We start from the raw sequence: 23,651 nt of genomic DNA, 5'->3' as shown, positions 1-23,651 counted from the left end.
TTGTGTCACAGTGGCGCAGCGGTTAGCATTGGTGCCTCACAGCCCAGGTGCTCCGAGTTCAGATCCTGGGATGCTGTCTGTGTGGAGTTTCTATGTTCTCCCTTCTTTGAGTGGGTTTCCTCTGGGAGTTTCTTCCCACAGTACTTGCAGTTTAATTGGCTTCTCGGAAAAGTGCCCCTGTTGTGAGTGTGTCTATGTGTGCCCTGCAATGGACCAGAGTCCTATCCAGGGTGTATCCTGCCTTGCGCATATTGTATGCTGGGATAGGCTCCGGCTCCCCTGCGACCATGCACTGAATACAGAAGTTAGAAAATGGATGGATAGAAGGATATATTGTGTCACATTTTACATATTAAAAAACCAATCACATAGGTGATTAAATATGTTTAAAGTACAAGTTTCATAAATGGATGTTTGTAGTGCCCATCCCTGTTCAGTGATTTTGTAGTTAAAAGCACTATAAATGTGGTCTCTGAGTTGAAAAGACCAACCTTCTCTCCTAAGGAGTATCATGTTTTTTCCTGATATTTATTAGTCAGCTCAGGGTAGCGTACAAGAAGCAGGAATGTTGGCAAACAGGACAGATCACACCCAGTAAGCTTGGGGAAGAGGTTATTAACACTGGCACTTTGTTAAAGGGTGGGGAAGATTTGGGTCTTGACTTGAATTATGACCTGCACCTATGATATGCTTTTAAAAGGATTTTCTTCTTTTGCTACCTCCTTATCAAATATTGTTTGTAAATATATGACCCTATGCATGTAAGGCTTTAGACTTACATAGTACTGTATATTGATTATATTTTAGATGCTAATAAATGTATTTGTTTTTTTCTTTCTTTTTTGCATTGACTGTGACAAGCTTGAGTGACTGATTGCTGTAACTCTAAACAGTCAGAAATGATTGAACATACAGTAGGTGATTTAATATTTTCAAAGTCAAGCCTTGTAAAAGTCAAGAAAAAATACAGAAAAGAGACACTCTTCCTTGCTTAACAAGAGAGCAGAACCTTTGTTTCCCCCTGTATGTTGGAGGCTGTACTATATTATCTAAGGAGTGCTTATCAACAGTGGAACCAAGTCCTTTTCCAAGATGGATCAAGGTTTTGTGCAGTGCGTACTACAACATGTGTAGTACAAAAAAGCTGCATTATATGTTAAGTGTATCTACACTATATTTTATACTACAAAAAGTACACTTTTGACTTTATGGTTGGATAAAGAAGAACAAAATGATAGGGAACAATGATCATCACTTAGACTGGATGGGTAATTGCGATGAATTAACAACATTCTATATTGGCTATACATGTATCACTTTGAGTTCTTTCAGTCTACTTGTGATGATTCTAAATGTGAATGAAACACTGGTAAACGTGAAGCTAGGCTTCTTCAAACACAAACTACTGTGAGCTGGATTGCTAAGAGTCAATGAACATTCATTAATAAAAGTCAGTAAAAATGTTACATCTGCAAACTACTGTATACAATTTGTATACATGAGAGTGTTGTGTGCAGTTTATTTATTTATGGCTGTGAACTATACAGTATGTGCGTGAATAATTTCATGTTTGTTTTCCTTCTTATGTTGTCATAGAAAGGTCCCACTGTGGTAGTCCTTTGTGGGATTAACAGAGTGTGAGCCGACCTCCCCTCTCAATCAGGTGCTACACTGTACGACAGCAGCTGTTCTTCCTGTTTTCTCAGAACCTGCTCTGTCACAATCTCCACCTGTGTGTGTGAGACACTTCTTTCGTACTGAAAACAGGTCTGTCACCCTACAGTGACAAGAGAGAGAGAGAGAGCTCAGGCCACTCTCTCTGTGCCCTTGGCGGACTCCTGTATTTTCTCAGGCTTGTCTCCTTGCAGTATGACCACCAAACTATGGACAGAGGAGCAGTTCAACTGCCCCGTATGTCTGGATTTACCTAAGGACCCAGTGACTATCCCATGCGGGCATAGTTACTGTATGGAATGCATCAAGGACTACTGGGAGAAGGATGACCACATCGGCATCTACAGTTGTCCCCAGTGCAGACAGACCTTCTGCCCCAAGCCGGCCATCTCCCGAAACACCATGCTGGCGGAGGCGGTGGAGCAGCTGAAGAAGGGAGGCCCCAACTCGCTTTCCCAGGCAGTCGTGCAGTCGTCCCTGGAGGTGCCCTGTGACGTGTGCCAGGACAAGAAGCTGCCGGCCGTGAAGTCCTGCCTGGTGTGTCTGGCCTCATACTGCGAGGAGCACATCAGGCCACATTACCAGTCGGCCGCCCTCAAGAGGCACGAGCTCATTGGTGCCACTGGGCAGCTGGACCAGAAGATCTGCTCGGAGCACAAGTACCTGCAGGAGTTCTACTGTCGCACCGACCAGAAATTTATCTGCTGGCTCTGTACTAGCAGCCATCACAAGGGCCATGACACGGTCTCCACCAAAACAGAAAGAACCGAGAAACAGGTACAGTACGATTCGTCCCACTTTCTTGAATGTCTTTCTTTCTTGTCAGGTTCTTCATTTTTATTCTGACTATCATCGCTGGCATTTGCTGGTTAGACGTTCCTGAAGAGCTCCTGGTCTCCCGTCAGCTTCTGTTCAAAGTGCAGCATGAGCCCTGCACCCCGGAGAACACTGCCCAGAATAAAAGTTCAACAATAAAAGAATTCCATGAAAAGATACTGGAGAAACATGTCTCTTTCTACAATAATCCAGGATTCATGTTATTAAAAAAGCAGTGTGAATAGAGGTCAATAAACCTGGAAGCAATCTATTTTTGCAACTTGGGCTGGCGGGAGGACGACTCTAGTTACAAGGAAATAATTTCTGATAACCATTAACATTAATGAATGCATGCGGAATGAAACACACACCAGTGTATATATAGTATGTGTTCATTATTACAATTTCCATTTTAATCTTCTTACTTATTTTTAAGTTTTCAACAGCAAACATCAAAGAGAACCTTGGTTGAGCTATTCTTCCACGCTTAGTCAGAATTCGTGAATGAAACATTACTTTCTCACTCCATTGCAGATAGATATTTCACCTTTAATACACCAGGTGCTGTGGGACAAAGGGGTTGGTGTTCATAATCTTTTCTGAACCATGCACATGGAATGCTGGGCGGAATAGTGGTTAACACTGTTGTTCAGTTCGGTACTTGATTAGGGTTCAGTCAATCAGTATTGACCTCAACGCAGCATCTCACTGGCAGTGATAGGCAAATTTACAAAATATCGCAGGTGTTACCCTCACTCTCCTTTATTGTCTATCCTTGGGATTTCTGCTTCTAGTAAACCTGCTTGCCCTCTGTACCCAACACTTCCCTCTGGTTTGAATCATGATGTAAAAGTCAGCCTTGCAAAAGGGCATTGAAGGGGTGGATTTTGTCTTTTCTGCTAGTCTCTCTAATAAAATTGATTCCTTGCATTATACAGATAGTACATTATGTGCGGTCTTCCCCATCATTCTGCTCAATAGCCGAACTCTGAAGTAAGGGCCAGAGTTATTCTTTTTTAGATCGGTTTTCTTATGCACAAGCACAAAACCATTTTTTTTAATTTTAGTTATATTTTGGTAGTAACTGAACGCTTTTACTGTAAATTGCGTCCTACTTAAGCGACACTTGTGAAAAGTTTGTATTATCAGTCATACACACAGTCTTCCAGAAAATCCAGTAGGTTCATTCACAACAATGCTGTCTGAGCACATTCCGGTCTGCATTCTTATTCATTAAACATGGTGACATTTAGCAGTTTTGAAAGACATTAGATCTGTTAAACTACCAATTTAAGAGATTTGTACATCTGACATATTGTCTATTTTCTCATTTTCTGTGATTCTTTTTACTTGCTATTTCTTATAATATTTAAATGTATTATCAACAGTATGGGTATAATATCAAAACAGTATAGTAATAGTTATACTGGGTAAACTTATATATGTAGTACACTTACACACTTAAATTGTTCAAAGACCTTGGGCCTGTTTTCCCAAAAGGAACTGTCCATAGGAGAATATTAATTTGCACCACACAATCCTACTGGTGAGCCATGACATTTAAGAAGCTCTTAATTCTGGAACAAGCCATACTGCTCATGATAATTCAGGGATTCTAGAACTGGATGGTTGATCTGACAAAAAGTGTACGATCCAAGGAGTGGATGTGTGGAATTCGCAATACTCAAATGTTTTTCGTTGATGTGAACTCAATGAATCCGGCTGTTACAGTACCACCATCCCGCCACCAGGGGGACTCTTAACCCACAGGCACCTACTGTACCTCAGCTACTCAGAGAAGACATAGACTATCTAGACCTCGTTAACCAATCCCAGCGCTTCTTCATCACCACACCTCCCCTCCCCAGCCTACTTAAGCCCAGCTCTCTGGCTCACTCCTGCTCAGTATTAGGTTTTCACTTGAGAATTCCACTTCCTGTTTTCTGGGAAACAGTCTCTATATTCCCCTTTTTGGCCTACAGACTTTAGGCCTGTTGTGTGACCACAAGTTTTTGGATTCTCCCTTGGCTACCTTTGCTCTAGGACCTACTGCTTTTGGACTTTGACCTTGGATCTCCCTGTTTGATCCTGTTGGCAGTCTTTGAGTTCTATGGATCCACATAGAGTCCATCCCTAACAATAACGTAACACTGGCTCAGTAAATGTCAGGGAGAAATCACTTGCAGTTCCAAATGTTTTTCAGAAGATACAGACCAGCTAAAATTAAGTGTTTGAGGAATCCACTGATACTTTGGCTTTAACCTGATTGGTTTCAGGGGGGTTTAGAACTGTTCTGGAATACTAGTTTAGAGGCCCACGTTTATAACCTAGAGCCTGGAATTTGGCATGAATGGAGACTTGTCCTTTTTTTTAACTCAGTGAAAAGGACAGGTCAGCTAAAAGTTTGGTGTTTGATATGGGACTGTACAACTAATGAGGTAAAAAACAAAGGATAGGTTTTAGGGTTGAATAGCACCACGTTTGTTTAACTAGGCTAAATCGTTGCTGTTGATAAACTGTATAATGTGAACAAGATATATTGTATTTCTGGATTTATAAGTTTTCCAAATAAACTGTTGAAGATTAATACATTTGATTAATTAATAAATAGTTGAGCTTGGCGAAATGGTGGGTCAGTGGTTAGCATTGCTGCCCTGGGTTCAATTCTCGGACTGCTATCTGCGTTGAGTTTGTACTGTATGCCCTTTTGACTTCATCAGGTCCAGCGAGTCGGTGAGGAACTGTATGAGTACTTTCTTGAGCTGTCTGCTTGAACTCCTGCTTCCAGGGGTTCTGCCAGAATGAAATCACTAGGAATCACTCATCACCTTCAAGACCAACATTTTTCTTTTCAATGTGTACAGTATACTGTTAGTGGAGCCCTGATAGCTCAGATGGCAAGGGTGTCGAGCTCCTGACCGGAAGGTCCCGGGTTCAATCCCATGAAGGGGCAAGTGTTGTACAGTAGCTTGCTCTAATTCCTTCCAGATGGCTCCCAGGTCCACTCAGCCTGCTTTCCAAATGAGTACCGGGGGTTAATCCTTCCGGGGGTGATAGGCTGGCTGGAGTGTGATGTGGACCACTACACCTCCACCTCCAGTGTTGGATGATCAAGAAAAATGGTGGCCCTTGCCTCCCACTCCCCACATGGGCCTTTATGGCCTGAAAAGGGGACCTAACCTACAGTATACTGTTACTGAACAGCCAGTAGTGTGATACCAAGACACATCCCCCATAGTTGACACTGCTGGGGATGGCAGTACAGTAGCAGTGATTGTTGTAACAGATGGGACTCAGAATAATGGATGAAAACATGTGGACTAGCTTTTTGAAGAAAAATAAATAGTCCTTTTTTTATCTACAGTGTTTTCAGTTCCAAAAAATGCAACAAAACCCCATCTCTCTCCAAGTTCTTCCTTCAATGGTCCTCTCTCGTTATATCACCTTGCCAGTTAGGCAGAATAATAAAAAAGAAACAAAACAATAAAAAACTCAGGCTCCAGATGTGTCCATGTCCAATTCACCAGTCACTTTTCCTGCTCCCTTTTCCTCTGGGTCTGAGGAAACTGCTCTCTTCCTGGCGAGGGGTTCTCGCAGAGCTGGAAGACGTCTTACCACACAAAATGCTTTCGTCTGACCATTTTCCGTCACTGTTTCCCAGAGCTTCCTCATTACAGGCTGTGAGTTTCAGGAATTTGTGTCAGGACTAGGTGGAGCACAGGACTAGGTGAGGCGAAGCACTCACTCTGCTCTGGATCCAGGATATGTTCTCTCTGTGCTGCCGAAGCTCAGGGGTGAAAAGCTCGTGGCGACGTTTCGGCATTCGTTTCTTCATTTCTTCACAGAAGCGGCTGGTCGAAGTGCAGACAGAAATACAGCAGAGGATCCAGGAGAGACAGAAAGAGCTGAAGGATCTGAAAAAAGCAGCAGACTCATTCAAAGTGGGTATTGCACTAAACCAAGACGTCCTGGGTATCTGCTATAACTTTTTGCCCTATAGCAGAATTGCATGTAGTTTTGCACTGCAACTAAAACAATCTGAACCTCATCCCACTATTCTAATTCCAAGTCTTCGAAATAAATTAGACAACGCTGGGTCACACCTTCCTAGTGAGAAGACCACACACTGGCCCTCGTTATGAAGACGATTCGCTCATCAATAACTTCAGCATGAGTTTAAGAGGGAATTACTTATTTGTTCAGGCGTGTACTGTAAAGATCCCTCTTCATCTTAATGAAGAAATAAGAATAAGATAGCCTGTGTTTTCATTTGTGGTTAAACATTTGACCGGCAGTGCATTATTTCAAAGTGAGTGTTCAGTAGTGTGCTGTTATGAGCCACAGTCACACCCCTGTAAAACCTCCCCCCAATTAGCGCTCAGCCGAGAAGATCATGGGGGAGAGTGAGGACACCCTGACAGAGCTGATCCACTCCATCGAGAGGATGCGCACGCTGGTGAACGAAATCCTCAGCACCAAAGGACAGGAGAAAGTGAGCGCAGCAGAAGAAGTAATTGAGCAGCTGGAGAAGGAGATCACTGATCTTAAGAAAAGAGAAAGTGAGCTTCGACAGCTGGCCTGTTCAGAGGATCACATCCATTTCTTGGAGGTACGTTGATGACTGTATTTCTTTGGGAATTATGGGTGGGAGAGGACCGCATTCTCTTCTGAGTGTCAGTTTATCCAGGAATCACCTATAGTCAAAATCCCAGGTCATAGATTGTATCGATGCGCTGGGATATTTTCTCTGTCAGTTTATTCGAACAGCCCGTGGGCTCTTCAGCCGAGCTGTTTCTTTGCTTTTCCATGGATTGTGTTACAGCCAGACGGGTTTGACGGGAAACGTGTTTTCTTCTCTACTCTTCCCGGCTGGACAGACCTACCCGTCATACTGTGAGTCTCCTGAGGCTGGAGACCTACCCAGTGTCACTGCCCATCCTGAAGCCTCATTTGAACCTGTTGGGACGGCTGTGATTGAGCTAAGAGAGAGACTGGAGGACATCTGCACGGGGGAATTGGGCAAGATCTCCAAGACAGGTTAGGAAAAATAAAATAGCATTTTTTTTGTGCTTCTTTCCCATAATACACAGGGCATCTTATTTTGGGAAGCTTTATCTAACTTGGAGGGAGGTGGCAAGGTGGTGTGTCCATTAGTGCTGATCTGGGGTCCCAGACAGGATGCTAGACTGGGGTGCCTTCTGTGACGGATTTGTATATTCTCTCTGTGTCCATGTGGGTTTTGTCCCACAGTCCAAAGACATGCTGTCCAGCACACTCCCATGTGTGTGTTACGTCCCAGTGTGTGGTCTGTGTGTTTTTGTCGTTATCTTCCACACTGCTGACCTTTAATTGTTCTCCCTTCCCCATTGGCCCACCATTACATCACTGTTCCGTATGACATCATAATCAATCAGCCTCTCAGCCAATCAGACTGCATCTTATTCACTATATAACATGGAGGTTTTCAGGAAGGAGAGGCCTTTTGTTTGACTTTGGTCCCGCTTGGTTTCGCTTTGCTTCATTTCGCTTTGGTTATCGCTTCGCTTTTGATTTTGCTTTGGCTAGTTTGTTTTGCTTTGTTTGTGTGTATTTTCGTATAGCTTCGGCTTTGTTATTTTGTTGGTTTCTGTTTGTTTCTTTGTACTTTCGTTTGTTTGTGTGTTTATCCTTGTTTTGCCATTACCTTGCCCTAACGTGTTACAAGTTCAACCTTTGTGTTCTTTTGTACCTGTTCCTGTTGATTACTCTCGTTTTCCCTTATTTGTATTCCTAGTTCACTTGTGTTTTTGTGTGAACTTTTATGTATAAGGTTAGTTTAGGTTGTTGGGTACACTTTACACACTTAGTTGACTTTGTATTAGTAACACTAGTTTAGTACGGGATAGCGCCATTTGTCTTGTATGGTTTTGGGTAGTCAGGGAAGGTTAGCTGGGGTGTTGAAGACACCGAAGACCGTGTGTTTCGGGTTTTCTTTTGTAGAAAGGTTAGCTTTCCCTCACTTTCCTAGCCGGCTCCATTTTGTTTGTTATTTTCTTTTTTTTGGCACCACTCTAGTTCCTTACCCCTGTGTGTTATTGTGTCTTACAAGTCACTTCTTCAACTTAATCATCACTTTTGCGCCCACCTTTGCTATCACGCTTCCTAGTCCCTCACCAGAACCCACCTGCTTCCAAAAGAATTATCCTAAATGTTACACCCCTTTACCCCTAGACACTTGGGGTCGTAACAGTGTGTGTAAGTCATTACCTGTGTGGTTACCCTGCAATGGACTGGTGAACTCACCAGGGTGCAGTCCAAGCTTGCATCTTGTCAGTGTCCGCCTACACTCCACCTCACCTGGCTCTCCAATGGTGAGCAAGTTTCTAATTGTCTGTCGTTGGATAGCTAATTGCTTCTCAAACTATTTTGACAATGATGCTTCTACCATTGTGTACCTGACCTGTTATTTCAAGTTGTAACACCAGTTTTTCACTTCACTTGTTTTTGAGATCGGCTTCCTTCTCTACTTCTCTAGGGAATTCTGAGGGAATTTCAGCACTTCTGGTGTACTATTTTCAAAAGAGACAAAAGAGTCAAAGAAAACCAAAACCCTATACAAATTATATCAATAAGTACTGTAGTTAAAGAAAATAAATCATCATCAGACACTGAGCCCTATTAATAAGAGACCTATAACTCTGTAATTCATGAAGTATGCATTTGTTAATATATAAAATAGGTTACACGGGTAGGTTGTAAGTGAGGTTTAAAAAGCTGTTTTAATAAAATACTGCAGTTTAAATTGTAATTGTATTGGGCTGAGAGAGAACAATAAACACATTTAGTGTTAATTATGTTGCCTATTCGGTTGCCTTCTCTCCACCTGTCGTCCTATGGAGGTGAAAATGATTTCTTAAAAAACCCTACTTGAAGTTTATAGAATCCTTTCATATTTAGGAAATAAAACAGCAACACTCATACTTAGTATGGTAAAATGTCAACTTTTGATTTGACAGGAAGGGGCTAATTTTTTCATTCAGGCCTATTATCTTTGTCAGAGCTTTGTGAATTGGTCATGTAAAAAAATAAATGATCTTCAGAACTCTTACTTGTATAACTCATGTTTTTCTGTTCCTATGTATTCAGTGAATGAGACTCTGCTGTTAACATTGGGAGACAGCTCCAGAGGTAAGGTCTGCCTGATAGAGTCAGTGGCATTATGCCTTTTGTCTGAATGTACAAAAGATACATAGCATAGATACAGACAAGTACTGTATGTCTAAGAGAAGAACTCAGAGTGAAAGTTTCACTGCACACGGGACAAAATGATTGAAGTAAAATTGAAGTTCTAACCAACAAAAAAGCAGCACATCTGGTGTATATTTGATAAATTTGAAGAAATCCAGCTACTTGAACTTTAATTTTAAAAACAGTTGCTATTGTTTCATGCAGACTTATTCCAGGTGATTCTTAGACAGTTTTGTCTTCACTCCACACAAGCAAACTACTCAAGTGCAAATACAGACTTTTAACACCTCTCACAGAGGCAAGGAGATGAGTGAAAGTGAGATTTGTGCCTCGGATTCATGTTTAATATGCTGTTTTTCCCTCCATATTTCTCTGACCACAGCCAATAGAGGTGCAGGAACCAAGTTCAAAGCAGATCTTTTAAAAAGTGAGTCGCCTTTTACTGCAATGTCCTTGTGGAAAGTTTTAGCGATGAGCTAATGGATGAATATCCACACACAAGCAGAATAAAAAACGACATGGATATACTGGAGTGTGGATTCTTCTGGGGATGTTGCCTAGTCTATATGCACAATATTATTGAGAATATTTACTCCTTGTAGCCATGGGTTTGGTATTATATTTGTGCATTATGTTATAACATTATAACAGTTCCATGTGTAAGTTGCTCAAGATTTTTCCTGGGGATGATTCTGTACAGTTCCAGAATCACTGTGAATGTGACAATCTTGTGAATGTACAGTATTGGCCTTGTTCAAAGTTCATTTTTGACACTGTATTTTTTCTTAGTCTTTAGTGTTCTGGGGCCTAAGAACACAGAGAGACGAGAACGAAGTAAGACTCTTTATCCTTTTATATATTGATTTAACAAGCAATCAGACAGACTGAATTTCGCACTATTAATATTCATACTGTGCACTAACAGAAAATAAGAAATTCCAGCTTCTTGAAAAAACACAGATACGTGCAAAAAACACTAACTCTCCTGAAAATGCACTCACACGGAAAAAATACACCGTGACAAAGACATAAAGACTAATACGCCTTTCAAATCAATTGCTTCTTTTCATACTGCAATTGAGCAATGTTAAGGGTGGAATGGTGGTGTGGACTCGCATACTGTACTCCTGCCAGATGACAGCAGAATGTAGAATTCATTCTGTTTGAGCAAAGCAAGAGAAAATCCCTTGAACTATAGTGTGTAAATATATTGTAACATAGCGCAACACTGATGCTCATACTGCTCTCTAACTGCTACATTGTAGGAAAAGACCAGCCTTTACACAAGGAAAACACAAAGGAAACGAATGTTATACAGAGTTAAGTAGCAACACAGTTCTCTGCAAATATCTCGAAATTACCCTGCCTCTGTATGCCTGCTTTAGAAAAGTGTGTCCCAAAATGTTTTGTACCAGGGCTTTCTAAGGCTTTGCTCCTTTGAGGACTATTTAGGTTGAAAAGTGATCCACAGCAAGAAGACAATACAATCAGTAAAATTACTTAGGTTTACTGCAGCTACTGGAAATGGTTCACAGGGAGGGGATTGCAAAAGCTGGCACTGGAAGACTTGAAGTGCCGGATCAGGTGCTGTCACTGGTCTTCTTACCAGGTTCCTCAGTGGTGGGGAGGGGGATAGATTTTCAGTGCTGACAGCAAAAGTGGTTTTGAAAGGTTTTGATCGGCCTATGGTCTGAAAGAGAGACAGATGACAGATACAACGTTTCATGATTGGTAATATTTTGACATTACTCCTATGGCACGAATGTACGGTAAGAGCATCTGAGATTTCCTGCTATAAATAAATATAAAAACACCTCAGAAACACCAACTCTCTGGTAAAAGAAGCAGAATTGGATTGATATAAGACGTTGTTATATTATTATTGAAATAATCCAATAATCAGTTTGTAAAATGTTCAGGTATAGGCGACAGGCGATAGAGATTTTTAATGAAACTGCCGACCTAAATATCTGTAGAGTGACATATCTCAAATCACCTCATACTAAATTCTGTTGTTCCTGTTAGCAGAGGAACACCTCTTGCGTCTCTCTGTCAACTCTTAAGCAGATGACTGACCAAATAAGGAACAGTACTGAACTGTTTTACCTGGAGTTCCCAGCCTCCAGCCTCTTTCATTTCTGTCTTTCTCCCTTGTGTATCTCGTCCATAGCAATGCCCTCTCTTGGGATAAGAACCACTGAAAAGCGTGGACAAGGTAAGCCTTCATACATCGAGTGTAGTGCACGAAATATACTGTAGATTCCTACCTGAAACGATCATTGTCAATAATAGAATTTAAAAGTAGAAATGTAGCATTTATGATAGGACCATAACACTATATAACACTATATATTTACAGCGCTGTATTAGCTATAGTATGATTAGTGAGGATAATGATATTTTGAGTAAGGGATAATTAAATGATCACCTTACTAGCTGCTACACTTTCATGCATTCAGTACATGCACAGAATATGGGTCACTCAGACAGTCCACACACAACCTTGACTGCCTAAAATTATTTAAGCACCACTTGCAATGACAATAATGACAATTTTACTTTTCAAATGTTTAGTGTAACAGACAATTCTATAATTCAATAATTGCGTTATTTAGTGTGATTAAATAGTCAATACCAGCAAAAAAAACATTATTGAAAATATTACCATACTTGCTCTTGTCCTATAGTGTGTTGTATAATGATGCTGCTGAAGTGCTCTCTATTGGAGGAAAGCAGGCTAAGACTGATCCAGTGTTCTCAGTCCACCAGAGAAAGGATTGTTTATCTCTTAGATCCTTCCTAGTCACTTCTCTCTTATTATCTCTATCCTTTACATTTTGAATTTCAGTTTTTAATCTGCGGACTTCAGGCATCAGAAACAGGGACGAGCCTTCGAGATGTGAGTGTTTGAAAAAAACGTTTAGGTCAGCCAGATGTTTTATACCGTGGCTGAAAGGAACCCCGGTTATGGCGATGTTCTCGGAGTAATCCACCTCTACAGCTAGTTTTACAGCACAGAGCTGTCTTCATGACGCACAACAGTGCAAGTAGCAACGTGTCATGTGTGTGATTGCTTGTGCGTGTATATAGGTAAACTTGCATGTGTACAAGTACAGAAACTGTGGTGTGTGTGTTGGTTGTGTCAGTGAGAGCGATGTTCCACGCTCTACATTGTCCAATCTTTGTGTTATTTGATTGTTGTCTTTTTTGTCTCTTCCCAACAGTTGAAAGAGCCTCAGTGAACTCTTCTGCACCTAGAAATGTTGACAGACAAGGTGAGCCTTCTTTTACTAAGAGAAACACTAAGACACTCTTTTTGAGAAAGATAGATAAGCTCGCTTTATTGGCCATATACAATTTCTTGTATTAGGAATTTGTCTTTTCGCATACCCCAGCTTGCTCTCCATGAGACACACAGACAGGGAGAGAAGCTGGGGGTCAGAGCGCATGGTCAGCCATTTATATGGCACCCCTGGAGCAGATGGGGTTAAGGGCCTTGTTCAGGGGCCCAATGGAGTAGGATTCCTCTACCGGCCACGGGATACGAACTGGCAACCTTCCAGCCATAGGCGCAGATCTGTAGCCACAGAGCCACGGCACCACCCGAAAATTCCTCCTTCTGGCCCCAAAAATACTGAACGTTGCAGAACACGTTTAGAACTTTTAAATATTCTCTTTACTCTTTATACTGAAAGTAATGCATCAAGCATCTGAGAAACCTTCATTAAACAGATTCATTTTTTTTTATCGGAGAGAACAAAAATGATGAATGCGATTACCATTTATTAAAACCTAAATCGACACACATTTAATTTTTTTTCCTACTGTAATTGAAAAGGCCAGTTTGAAATCACTTATGATTACAATGCCTAACCTGCAATCCAAGCAATTTGCTTGCAAATTACCACAAAACTTAAGAATTAGAGTAATCTTTCATTTTTTATTGCGTAATAGCAACTTCCTATATGTCAAAGCTGTTGTTTATTTAATCGTGCCCTAGAATGGACTTGAGCCCGTTGCTTGTCAGGATTGACACAGGCCATTCTGCAACCCAGAATTGGACAAAGCAGTTACTGTAGAAAATGGATTGATAGATTTTTTACAGTTATAGTACTAATATAGTAGCTATAATCAGAAATAACAAATGACGCTGCTGGACTGTTAAAAAGAAATGATTGTAGTGATAGAATTGAACTGAAACAATGTGAACTGTCCCAAGATGTTTAATTTACGAGGCTAGGAAGCAATAGTATTTCTGGATGCCACTGTGAGGACTTGAACTGTTTTGAGCCATATGTTGTTTGAAGCCTCCAAGAGAATAGCTTCCCATAACAACAAAAACAACAGCATGGACTGTGCAGATTGATTCCTAATAGTCTTGCAGAGCTCCCACTGAAAGAAAAATGACCATCCCAGGTGTTTTAGTTCCCTCCCTATCTTAACTTTTCTATGTGTATGAGCCACGTGGCATCCATGTGCGCAGGCACTTTTAAAGTCTCAAAGTTAAAGTGTTACGTTGTATGTCGCCTTTCTGATCAGCCTGTTGTTTCCTTACAACTGGGACTGAAAGGCCTTACTTTTCTTATTTGAAATATTGTTTTCATATCCTTTCCTTCTCCAGCTTATAGCTCATTTTCTCTCTCTCTCTCTTTTTTCTCCCTCTCTTCTGTGCACGACGCTGCAGTTTCAAGTCGGAACCCAGAGCGCAGACAGAGAGGAGATGCTGCTAGACGTAAGGCCATATTGGCTGTAACACTGAATGGGATGATACAGTACCTGGGTCTTTATTGACAATGACATTGAATTGAATGATACCTTGGTTCTTCCATACAAAGAAGATTACAGAAGGGATTTGAATGCACATAAACTGTAAGCTGTTATTAAATTTTCAAAAGGAATCACGGTTATCATGATTGGTTAATCTTGACCTTACTGGTAGCTACATTTTACAGCATATACATATACAGAATATGGGTCACTACTACTTGCACTACTTCATTACTAGTCTAAAGTTATTATTTAGGCCAATGACCAAAGAAACATCATGGATAATTTGGATATTGAATATTTGTTTTGGTGTAATTTCATTTAATTTTTTTGTGACTGGCCATGTTACTGTAAATTCCAAAGACATTGATGGTAGCATAAGCACTGCCCCATGTTTTGTTTTTAGTTAGAGAATTGATTGTTCCTAGGGGAAGTAGGGATTTAACTTGTTGAATGTCAAATCTGGTAAAAATCAAGAGAAAAAGCAGAAACTGTATACCCCGCTTACCAAGAGGACAATGCTTTTGTGTTATTGTTGGGGCTGTACTAGGTTGTTTACAAATGGTGATTAATCAGGAGAAGAGCTCAGTCCTCCTTACAGGTGAGCGAAGGTTTTGTGTAACCCTTCCTGATAGATGTCACTAAGTGTAGCGCATGGGGGATAAAGCTATTTAAACCCCTATTTGCTAACATTCAGGGTAATGATACAAAGAGTCAGTAACCTTAAATCCCCTAGTGACTGAATGGTTAAACAGAGAATTACCCAATTCATTCATGAAATGGATTAATGAATAGAAGTTTTTGGTGGCTATTTTGTGATATAGGTATATCCAAGACTCAGTTTCTTGGAGAATTTTTCTTCTTCAATTTAATTCAACATTTTTTTCTCTTGTAGTTTTTGAAATGGAAAAAAAAAAAGGTTTTTCTTCCATCCAAATCTGTGGGAATTCTGCCTCTGTTATCGGCATGGGGCCGTTTTTACCCAGAGATTGTCCCCCTCCTCCATTGCTGGGGCCAGCACTCTCACAGACTGGGAGCAGAAGAGAAACAACATACTGTACAGTACAAAGAAAACCTGCCATGGGCATGAGCTATATAATTTCTTCTAATAGTTTCTCAAAGGCACCATAAAAACAAAATCAATGAAAAAATGAAACTCATACAACACACTCAAAAATGAAAATCATTGATAATCATTCATAAATAAATTCATTCTAAACTCTAATAGACACATTGGGCCTCACTATGAAGGAGGTGTCATTCAAAATGGTCTTGTTTCACTTGTCTCCTCCTTTCCTTTGTCTTCACAGCGAGAGAAATTCGAGACGGTGGACACCCAGATCCAGAACCTTTGAGCAGAACAGATAGTGTCATATGTGAGTCTGATTGCTTTTTCACTCACAGATAACTAGGCTTGGTATTTTTTTTTTGCCATTTATGTATTGACTGTGCTCAAAAATACCCTAACATAACACTCAACTTTTAAAGGTAATTGTTTTGTTCAAACTGGGGATTTTCTCCATTCAATGTGATAACTGTAGCTTATTATGAGAATGTGTATGTGTTAGGGTTAGGATTAGGGGCTAGGGTTAGGGTTGTATGTGTTTTGTAAAAGAAAAGCTGGTTCAACTCAATTAATTTAGCCACATTGTAGAAATGCACCATTTCAGCCTTAGAAGAAAATAGTGTGTAGTTATTTAATGCTTGCATTGGGTAAAAACACTTGCAGATAAAGCATCATGGCTGTGTTCTTCAGAGTGTGAAAACCCAGCAGGACTAAAAGGAATACCTGTCAAAGTTCCTAGTAAGCCAATTGCTATTAACACTTGGAGAGGAGATCAGCACCAACAGTGCACTGAAGAAGTACTGCTTCTTTGATTGGCTCAGCAGGATGAACTCTTGAGCTGATCTCCTGTTCTGGGCACATACTGTAGAGTGTGGGAAACAGCAGAGCTGGAACAGCAGAGAAGAGAATGAAGGAAAGAGAGGAACGGGATTCCTGGTACAAAAAATCTTGGTCACATGTGTCTTCATCCACCCATCCATCCATTTTCATCCAATTCAGGGTCATGGGCAAGCAATGGGCGTAAGGCAGGTTAAACTCTGGACAGTACACCAGTCCATCACAGGGCAGATACAGTATGTCTTTAAGTGCAAGCAAATTACAGGCTGAAGCAATTCTATTCAAATAGTGCCTCACCAAATAGTCATGTCATGTCATTTGTCAAACCGCTTTATACCGTATGGTGTTGCGGGAAGCCGGAGCCTACCCGGCAAGCAACGAGTGCAAGGCAGGGTACACCCTGGACAGGACGCCAGTCCATCGCATGGCAAGTGCAAGACAATCATACATGGGGACAATTTGGAGGCCACGGTAAAGGCCGAGGGGGGAAATTTGGCCCGGACACCAGCATAAATCTCTATTCTTATCAAGAAATGCCTGGGGATCTGAACCCTGCTTAGCTTCAGTGGGTAGCTAGTTGAGAGCTGCAGGGTGATATGGCTGCTGGCCCTCACCAAACAGTGTCACTGTCATCCAAGTATATGCACCAACCAATAACTGTACCAAAGAGTCACGTTCGTAAACCCCTCCTCTTAAGGACGCTCCGGCCCTTCCTTGCTCTTTACTAATTTCCCGCACCTGCTCCCTGTTCCAGCCCCCTTTTCAGTTCCCCTTTAAAGCCAGACGCCCACTCTCTTCCGGGCTCTGCTCTGGTTTCCGTACCAGGCGAGTCCAGGACCTGGAAGTGCCTGGTCCCGTCAAGCTTTTAAGTTCCTGTTCCTGCCGGTTCCGACCCGGTTCCCGTTTTTATTCTGTTCGTCTTGGATGGACTGCCCGGTTTTGGATTTTCGCCTTCTCTTGGACTCCCCCTTGGACTTATTCCTGGATTGTTTGCCTCGGCCACACCTCCCCCGAACACCAGCGCACCATGGACACGCCCCCTGTTTTCATTCCCGACTCCCGCCTGCTTTTTCCCCGTGTTTTCCTCACTCCTCCCCGGATCGTGTTGTCTGCATAGGGTCCTGAAAGAATACTTTCGTTACACAAAGCAGACAAAGTGACAAATTGATAAAGACACAAATAGAGGATTGGACAACACAGCTGGGAAGCATGGAACTCATCAAGAGGAGAGACACAAGTGTCTCCTAATGGCACTTGCAAGAATCAAATAGAATTAAGTCTGATCAGATGACACATTCAATTCAGTGAATGGTAAGCACTAAAACTAAAGTGTAAACAAAAATAAGCAAAGAATGAAAACTGGCCCCGAAAATATTTTCTGGAGAAAGCTAAGAAAAATAATGTACAGTGGATGAACAGCAGAATAATGAAAATGTGCACATGATTACTGAAAGCAAAAGGCTCGCTGTACATTCAGAGTCAGGCAACCTTCATTACAAAAAAAGCAAATGTGAATATCAGAAATGAACTAAGGAAAGACAAAACAGACTGACCTCTAGGCAGCAGTGATTAAATCCAAAGCAATTATGAGAACAAAAACAGAGAGAATTTTGAAAGCCTGACAAAGATAACAAATCTAACAAGAACAATGGCATTGGAAGATAAGAATGGACAACAATGTCATGTACAAGAGACTTCTTTACAGAATATGCATAGAAACTGAGAACTACAGCATCCAAATGGAGTTCAAAATACCAGAGCAATCACAGAAAAGTGAAGTGGGAAGCCCTGAAGAGAAAGTGATCAGTCGTCAGAAGTAGAAGAAGCTGCAAAGAATGGAAAAACTCCTGGCTCAGGCAACATACTGTATAGTGCCTGCAGAAGTCTTGATGACACGTAGCAGAACATACTTCTTATAAACATAAACACTGTATGCTTCAGAAAAATTGGGATAAAGTATAGAATTAATTCAATGGACAATATCGGGCTTGTCTCAAAGAAGGCTAGACCTGAATGAGAGGTCATTTTAATCCGTAAATTGAATGACGGGAATAATAGATGACTTTAACACTGAATTCCCAGCTTTTCTCTTTTGCCCATTTTTATATGTTTTCCTCTCTAGCCAGTCGAGGAGGAAGGAACAGTCTAAGTCAGACCCCAGGCAGACAGCCACAAGGTAAGCTTTACTATCTTTACTATCAAGGATGCTCACCTTATCGATTGACATTTTAGCCTACTTACGCTGCAAAACCACTCGCCTCAGTGGTTCTCAGCAAAAGGTTGTGCTCTAGAGTACAGGGGGAGCCCTACGAGCTTGCGATTCTGCAGTCCCCAGGCAAGGTCAAGCTTGACGGAGAGCTCACTGGGACTGGGAATGGCCCAAGCTCTGCAAGAACTGAAGTGAAGGTGCCTGGGAAATAATATACTAGTGTAACGCATACGGCCACCATTGCAGGTTGTGCGAGCCGGCTTACCAGCGCGGTGACGTCACCGCCCTTCCCTGTGAATAGCAGGGACCGCAGCCGTCCGGCTGAGGGGAGATTTCCCTTTAGCTCAACTGGCTGGGTCCCTGTTGAGTGACGCCGGAGGCCCGGGTTTGAGTCCCTGACGGTGGGGGGCCGACTTGAGGCGGCAGAGGCGAGGGCGCATACCCACGTGAACCCGAGAGCGCTACACTAGCAATCCCTGTATAGTACAGTAGTAAAACCCATCACCTGTAGTCCATCTAAACGTTTCATTCGGCTCAGGGTTGCAGTGGGAGCTGGAGACTATCTCAGCAAGCAACAGTCTCCGTTGAGACGATCTCCTGCAGTGCTAAGCTTAGTAAGAGGTTGCACAATGCCTGCTCACACAATACGGTGAATCATCTGTTTTCGAAAGTCAACAGCGTTCAGTAATGAATCAGAAATTCCCCTGATTGCTCAATCGAAATGGTGCCACATACTCTGGTTCCTTTGAAATGTTGCTTGGAATCCCCACATTGCGTTTCTAATGTTCCCTTTTACACGTTTTAAGTGGACAGGTACCGCTTGGAATAAATGTTTTTAACTGTCAATGTCAGATTACAACACTTACAAAACACGTCTGTAACAAAGTGTCTAAGCATTGAAGTGTAGCTGAAAAATAGTCACTTCAAAAAATGTCAATATGTTATTGGTAATTCAGTAAAATGGACTATGAAAAAAAATCCATTCTTGCTTTTATTTGAAGTTAGGGATCAGTGTCACTCTACACAGAAAGTGAGATAGACACTCCGTAGCAACACTCCAGGCCTGAGCATGTGTGTGTCAGTGAGACACAGTAAAGATCCAGTAACCTCACAACCTTTTTTCTCTTTATTCTGTGTGCAGTTAATGTTGATCTCTTCCTCGACCCGCCAACCCCAAATCCTGCGAATACAAGAGGAATCCCCACAGGTGAATCCATTTTCAGTGAATTTTCAGTAAAAGAGAACTCACAAATTAGACTAAAAACCTGAACCACCACTGTATAAGCAGACAATGTAAAGACAGATGTGTACAATAAGTGAAAGACTGGAAAAGGCTGTGGTTAACACTGGAACATGTATTTCTTTCCGTCTGTCCAGCTGACAATGGAGTGATAAACTCTTTGGCTGCCAGTCTCATGGACCAAGGTAAGACATCGTCTACAGCAAAGGGTGCTGTTTCTGCTTCCTGGATTTTTTTTTTCCCCACAATGTTCTGTTTTTTCTCTTTTTTTTTTCTCCCAGGTGAAATAAATCCTTTCCTTGACTCAGCAACTCCAAATCTTAATGATGGCGGGGTCTCCCCATGTAAGCCTGTTTTCCTTGAAACATCAAATAAATAAGTCAAGCCCGTACACTGGCTCCCTCTTACACAGTGAAACACACTTTTTTACACGCCCTCACACCAGAGCTGTCACCTGGCACCACCAATCCAGGCAGATTTTAAGATGTAAACCGACCACAAGAAGATCTTTACAAGTCTGTTGAGGAAGAATCCATTATACGGTATATGCTTTAAAAAGTAATTTTCCTCGTTGCAATTTCTAATGTTTTAAACTTGCTGTTTAATGTACTTACCTTTAATGTAAAGTAAGTAGGCTGTATTATTTAATCATGTGAGCTTCTATGCTGAAAGTGAATTCATTTTGTGCTCTTTTTGTACTTTCATCATTTTCAAAAGTTCTGCAGATACAGTGTAAGTTCTTTTCTAATGAAGGGGCATTTGTAAGTTCCTCCACAACTTCTGATTTGCTCTCTTCTTTTTTTTTTCCACAGTGAGAGAGATTTCTGTCTATAGTCTGCAGGCTCCACAGCCCAGGACCAGACCAGAGTTTCTAAAATGTGAGGTTCTTTTACCGACAGATAACCCGACTCCTTCTGATGGGGATTCTCTAAAGTGAAGAGACAACTGACAGACACGGACACAAAGAGAAACATACAGACACAACTAAACAGACGTGGAAACACACACACGTTGAGACTGCCAGAGAAGCAGAGCTAAACAAAATGCAGTTAGAACACAAAACATTTAAGAATACATTGACACACAAAAAAAATCTTGCAAAAGCCTATGAAAATCCATATTTTACATATTGAGATTCAAAATGCAGTTTATTCTATTGTCAATATTACATTACCTTTATGTTCTTATCATTTTCATGGGCCTTGTAAAAGTCCATATTTATTTGGTTTCATTCAGCAGTGATTTTCAGTGACACTGGCCACTCCCTATTGTGAGCATTCGATTCTGTGATAAATCCCATTAAGAGCAGCATATGTTCACTGGTGAGATAACTGTTCTGGGGTTTTCACATATTTTCTACCACCGTCAATAGCCTGATCGTCTCTGGCTCCCCTCCCCCCGCATTGACCCTGATGTGGATTAAACGGTTATAAAATAGACAGGGGGGTGCTTAACTAGCCCACAGGGAATTTCGTAAGCCGATGCCCAGATGCAGGAAAAGACACACAGACCCATAAAAAGGCGATCAGGTCCAAGCTCAATCACACAGAGAGGCAAAACAGGGTGAAGGACATACAGTACACAGTCACTAACAGGAGTCTGGTCTGTGTGTTGTCTCGCACAGCATCCGTTTGGGGGTTTACGACACTGTTGCACCTTGGGTTTTGGGGGTTACTGCTTTTTACGGACACTTGGGTGCTTTGGTGGGGTTTTGCCATTCTGTGCCAGTTACGCACAGTAAAGAGCAGATGTCCGTGAAATCTGTCCGCCTCAGTCCCTGGTCTTCCGCGGTGTAATATGTGTGACTTTCCTAAGAGCTGTTCGATTTTCCTAGTTCCCCTCTCACCACCCTTTTCCTCCTTTTCAGACTCCTATAAGCTGGTATTCGATCCCGACACAGCACACAGACGCCTTGTCCTGTCCGAGGGAAACACTAAAGCTACTCTGATGAGGGAGACCCAGCCCTACCCCCGCCGACCGGAGAGGTTTGACGGCTGGACTCAGGTCCTGTGCAAAGAAGGCCTGTCAGGAACCCGCTGCTACTGGGAAATCGAATGGCGCGGGAGGGGGTCTTCTGTAGGGGTGGCGTACAGAGCGATGCCCCGGCAGGGAGGAGATGCGGGTAGCGGCCTGGGCTACAACGACCAGTCCTGGAGCCTGGAGCTGTCCGATACCTGCTGCTCGGCCCTCCACAAGAACGAGAAAAAAGACATCTTGGTGCCCTACTCCCCCAGAATCGGTGTGTACCTGGACTACAACGCGGGGACTCTGTCCTTCTACAGCATTGCAGACACAATGTCTCACCTGCACACCTTCCAGGCCATCTTTGTGGAGCCACTCTATCCTGGGTTCGGGGTGGGGAGTGGGGTGGGAGTGGGGTTAGATTTTGCTTTGGGCCAATTCAGCACTCTTACCGACAGTGTGAGGATCTGCAACTAGGCAGCTACAGTAAGTTTTATTGCTACCCTTCTGCTCCAAAAGAAATGATCGTTGCATTTCCCCTAGATCCTCCGATTTCCCCTGCCCAGGATGAGTTTGTAAAACCGCATTTCAATGCGCTGTAGAAGAGTGACACGTGGATGACTTCAGGGCTTCAATGTCGCTGTCGCGGAGTTGTGAAGGGTTCATGTCCTCAGGTTTGGTGAGAGACTAGAAGTGACATTGGAAAGCTAAACTGATATCTTTTCAGTTCACGTATCTGAATCAGATTGTGAAAAAGTTCACCAGTGACATAGTATATAAAAGCAAACGGTAAAATGGGAGAGTAATTGGTGAGATGTGAATGTCTTAGGAGCGAGTAGAATTTTGGTTTATGGCATGTGCAGTAGGTATTTGTATTATTAACGTGTTTGTTTTATCACCCAGTTGTTTTTCTTGCCTCACAGCAATAAGCATTCTGTATTACACAGCAATCTTTTTACACACAGGGTTGTTTGTGTGGGGCTGGGAGCGGGGTGGGGTTGTGTGAATCTGATAACCAGACCCCTGGCTGTATGAGATCACCTGTTCACTCAGTTATCAGCAACCAAACAAGCTCAATTCCTAACCTGTCTTATAGAAACTGTTCTGTGATATCTGTGTGGTGTGGAGCGGGCTTGATCATATTCTGACTACAGGTTGATTGTTATCGAGCATTAACACAATTGGGACTATTTATGCTTAGAAAGATCACCCCTATCTCCTGACCCATGGGATACTTGAATGTACAGTAATGGCCTTAAACACTGATATGTACTGTATACACCCCCTTTGATCTATTGAGATTGATCAACTGATGGCAAGGTACTCATATTTTAATATAAACGTCAACCACTTTAATCCACAGCTTTCTGAAGAATGATTTTTGTACTGATTCTTACAAAATTAGGACTGTTCTCTAAGACATATAATTTCAAATGTACAGATCAACCTACTGTTTATATCCAAAGTGAATGTTGGATATAATCCCACCTTGGAGAACTATATGTGATTCTTTGCTAATCCATCTCATGAAACCTTTCAGATGTATCATTAAGGCTGTCGTTGAATCTTTACTATATTTGAGTGTAATTCTGCAAGTAGTAATAAATCATTTCTGCATATCCTGTAGTTATAGGCATGAGTTTGTCCACACAGGCCCTGTGAGGAGCTCGCCCTCCCCAGGTCCAATTGTGAGAGAACATCCAGGTGGAAAAACTGGAAAGAGGGAAGGGGGAGAGACCTCTTAAAGGCAGTTTTCATTGGGACCAGGTTGAGCTGGCTTACAGGCCTGAGGGATTCAGCGAGCGATGGTTCTTGAGGAAAATACAGTTCAGGCTGAGCCGAGGGTCACCAGA

General features: G+C 42.0%; 1 protein-coding gene across 2 annotated transcripts; it reads left to right on the top strand.

Moving 5' to 3' along the window:
* Positions 1 to 1,780: 1,780 nt before the first annotated feature.
* Positions 1,781 to 23,415, top strand: trim25l (tripartite motif containing 25, like). Of its 2 annotated transcripts, XM_088930190.1 has the most exons (18): positions 1,781 to 2,451; positions 6,336 to 6,431; positions 6,866 to 7,099; positions 7,368 to 7,527; positions 9,616 to 9,657; positions 10,100 to 10,144; positions 10,507 to 10,551; positions 11,888 to 11,932; positions 12,566 to 12,616; positions 12,942 to 12,992; positions 14,402 to 14,449; positions 15,795 to 15,860; positions 18,510 to 18,563; positions 19,738 to 19,803; positions 19,974 to 20,021; positions 20,118 to 20,180; positions 20,649 to 20,714; positions 21,704 to 23,415. In XM_088930190.1, the coding sequence occupies exons 1-18, from the start codon at positions 1,870 to 1,872 to the stop codon at positions 22,273 to 22,275; spliced, it is 2,334 nt and encodes a 777-aa protein (XP_088786316.1). In that variant the 5' UTR covers positions 1,781 to 1,869; the 3' UTR covers positions 22,276 to 23,415. The 2 variants fall into 2 exon arrangements, with proteins under 2 accessions (XP_088786316.1, XP_088786315.1); XM_088930189.1 differs by having other exon boundaries at positions 19,974 to 20,180.
* Positions 23,416 to 23,651: the final 236 nt, after the last annotated feature.

Source organism: Atractosteus spatula, chromosome 13 (genome assembly GCF_055471065.1).
Source record: "Atractosteus spatula isolate fAtrSpa1 chromosome 13, fAtrSpa1.hap1, whole genome shotgun sequence".
NCBI lineage: Eukaryota > Metazoa > Chordata > Actinopteri > Semionotiformes > Lepisosteidae > Atractosteus > Atractosteus spatula.
Note: the sequence above shows the minus strand (reverse complement) of the source record. Positions and strands in the feature narration are given on the sequence as shown.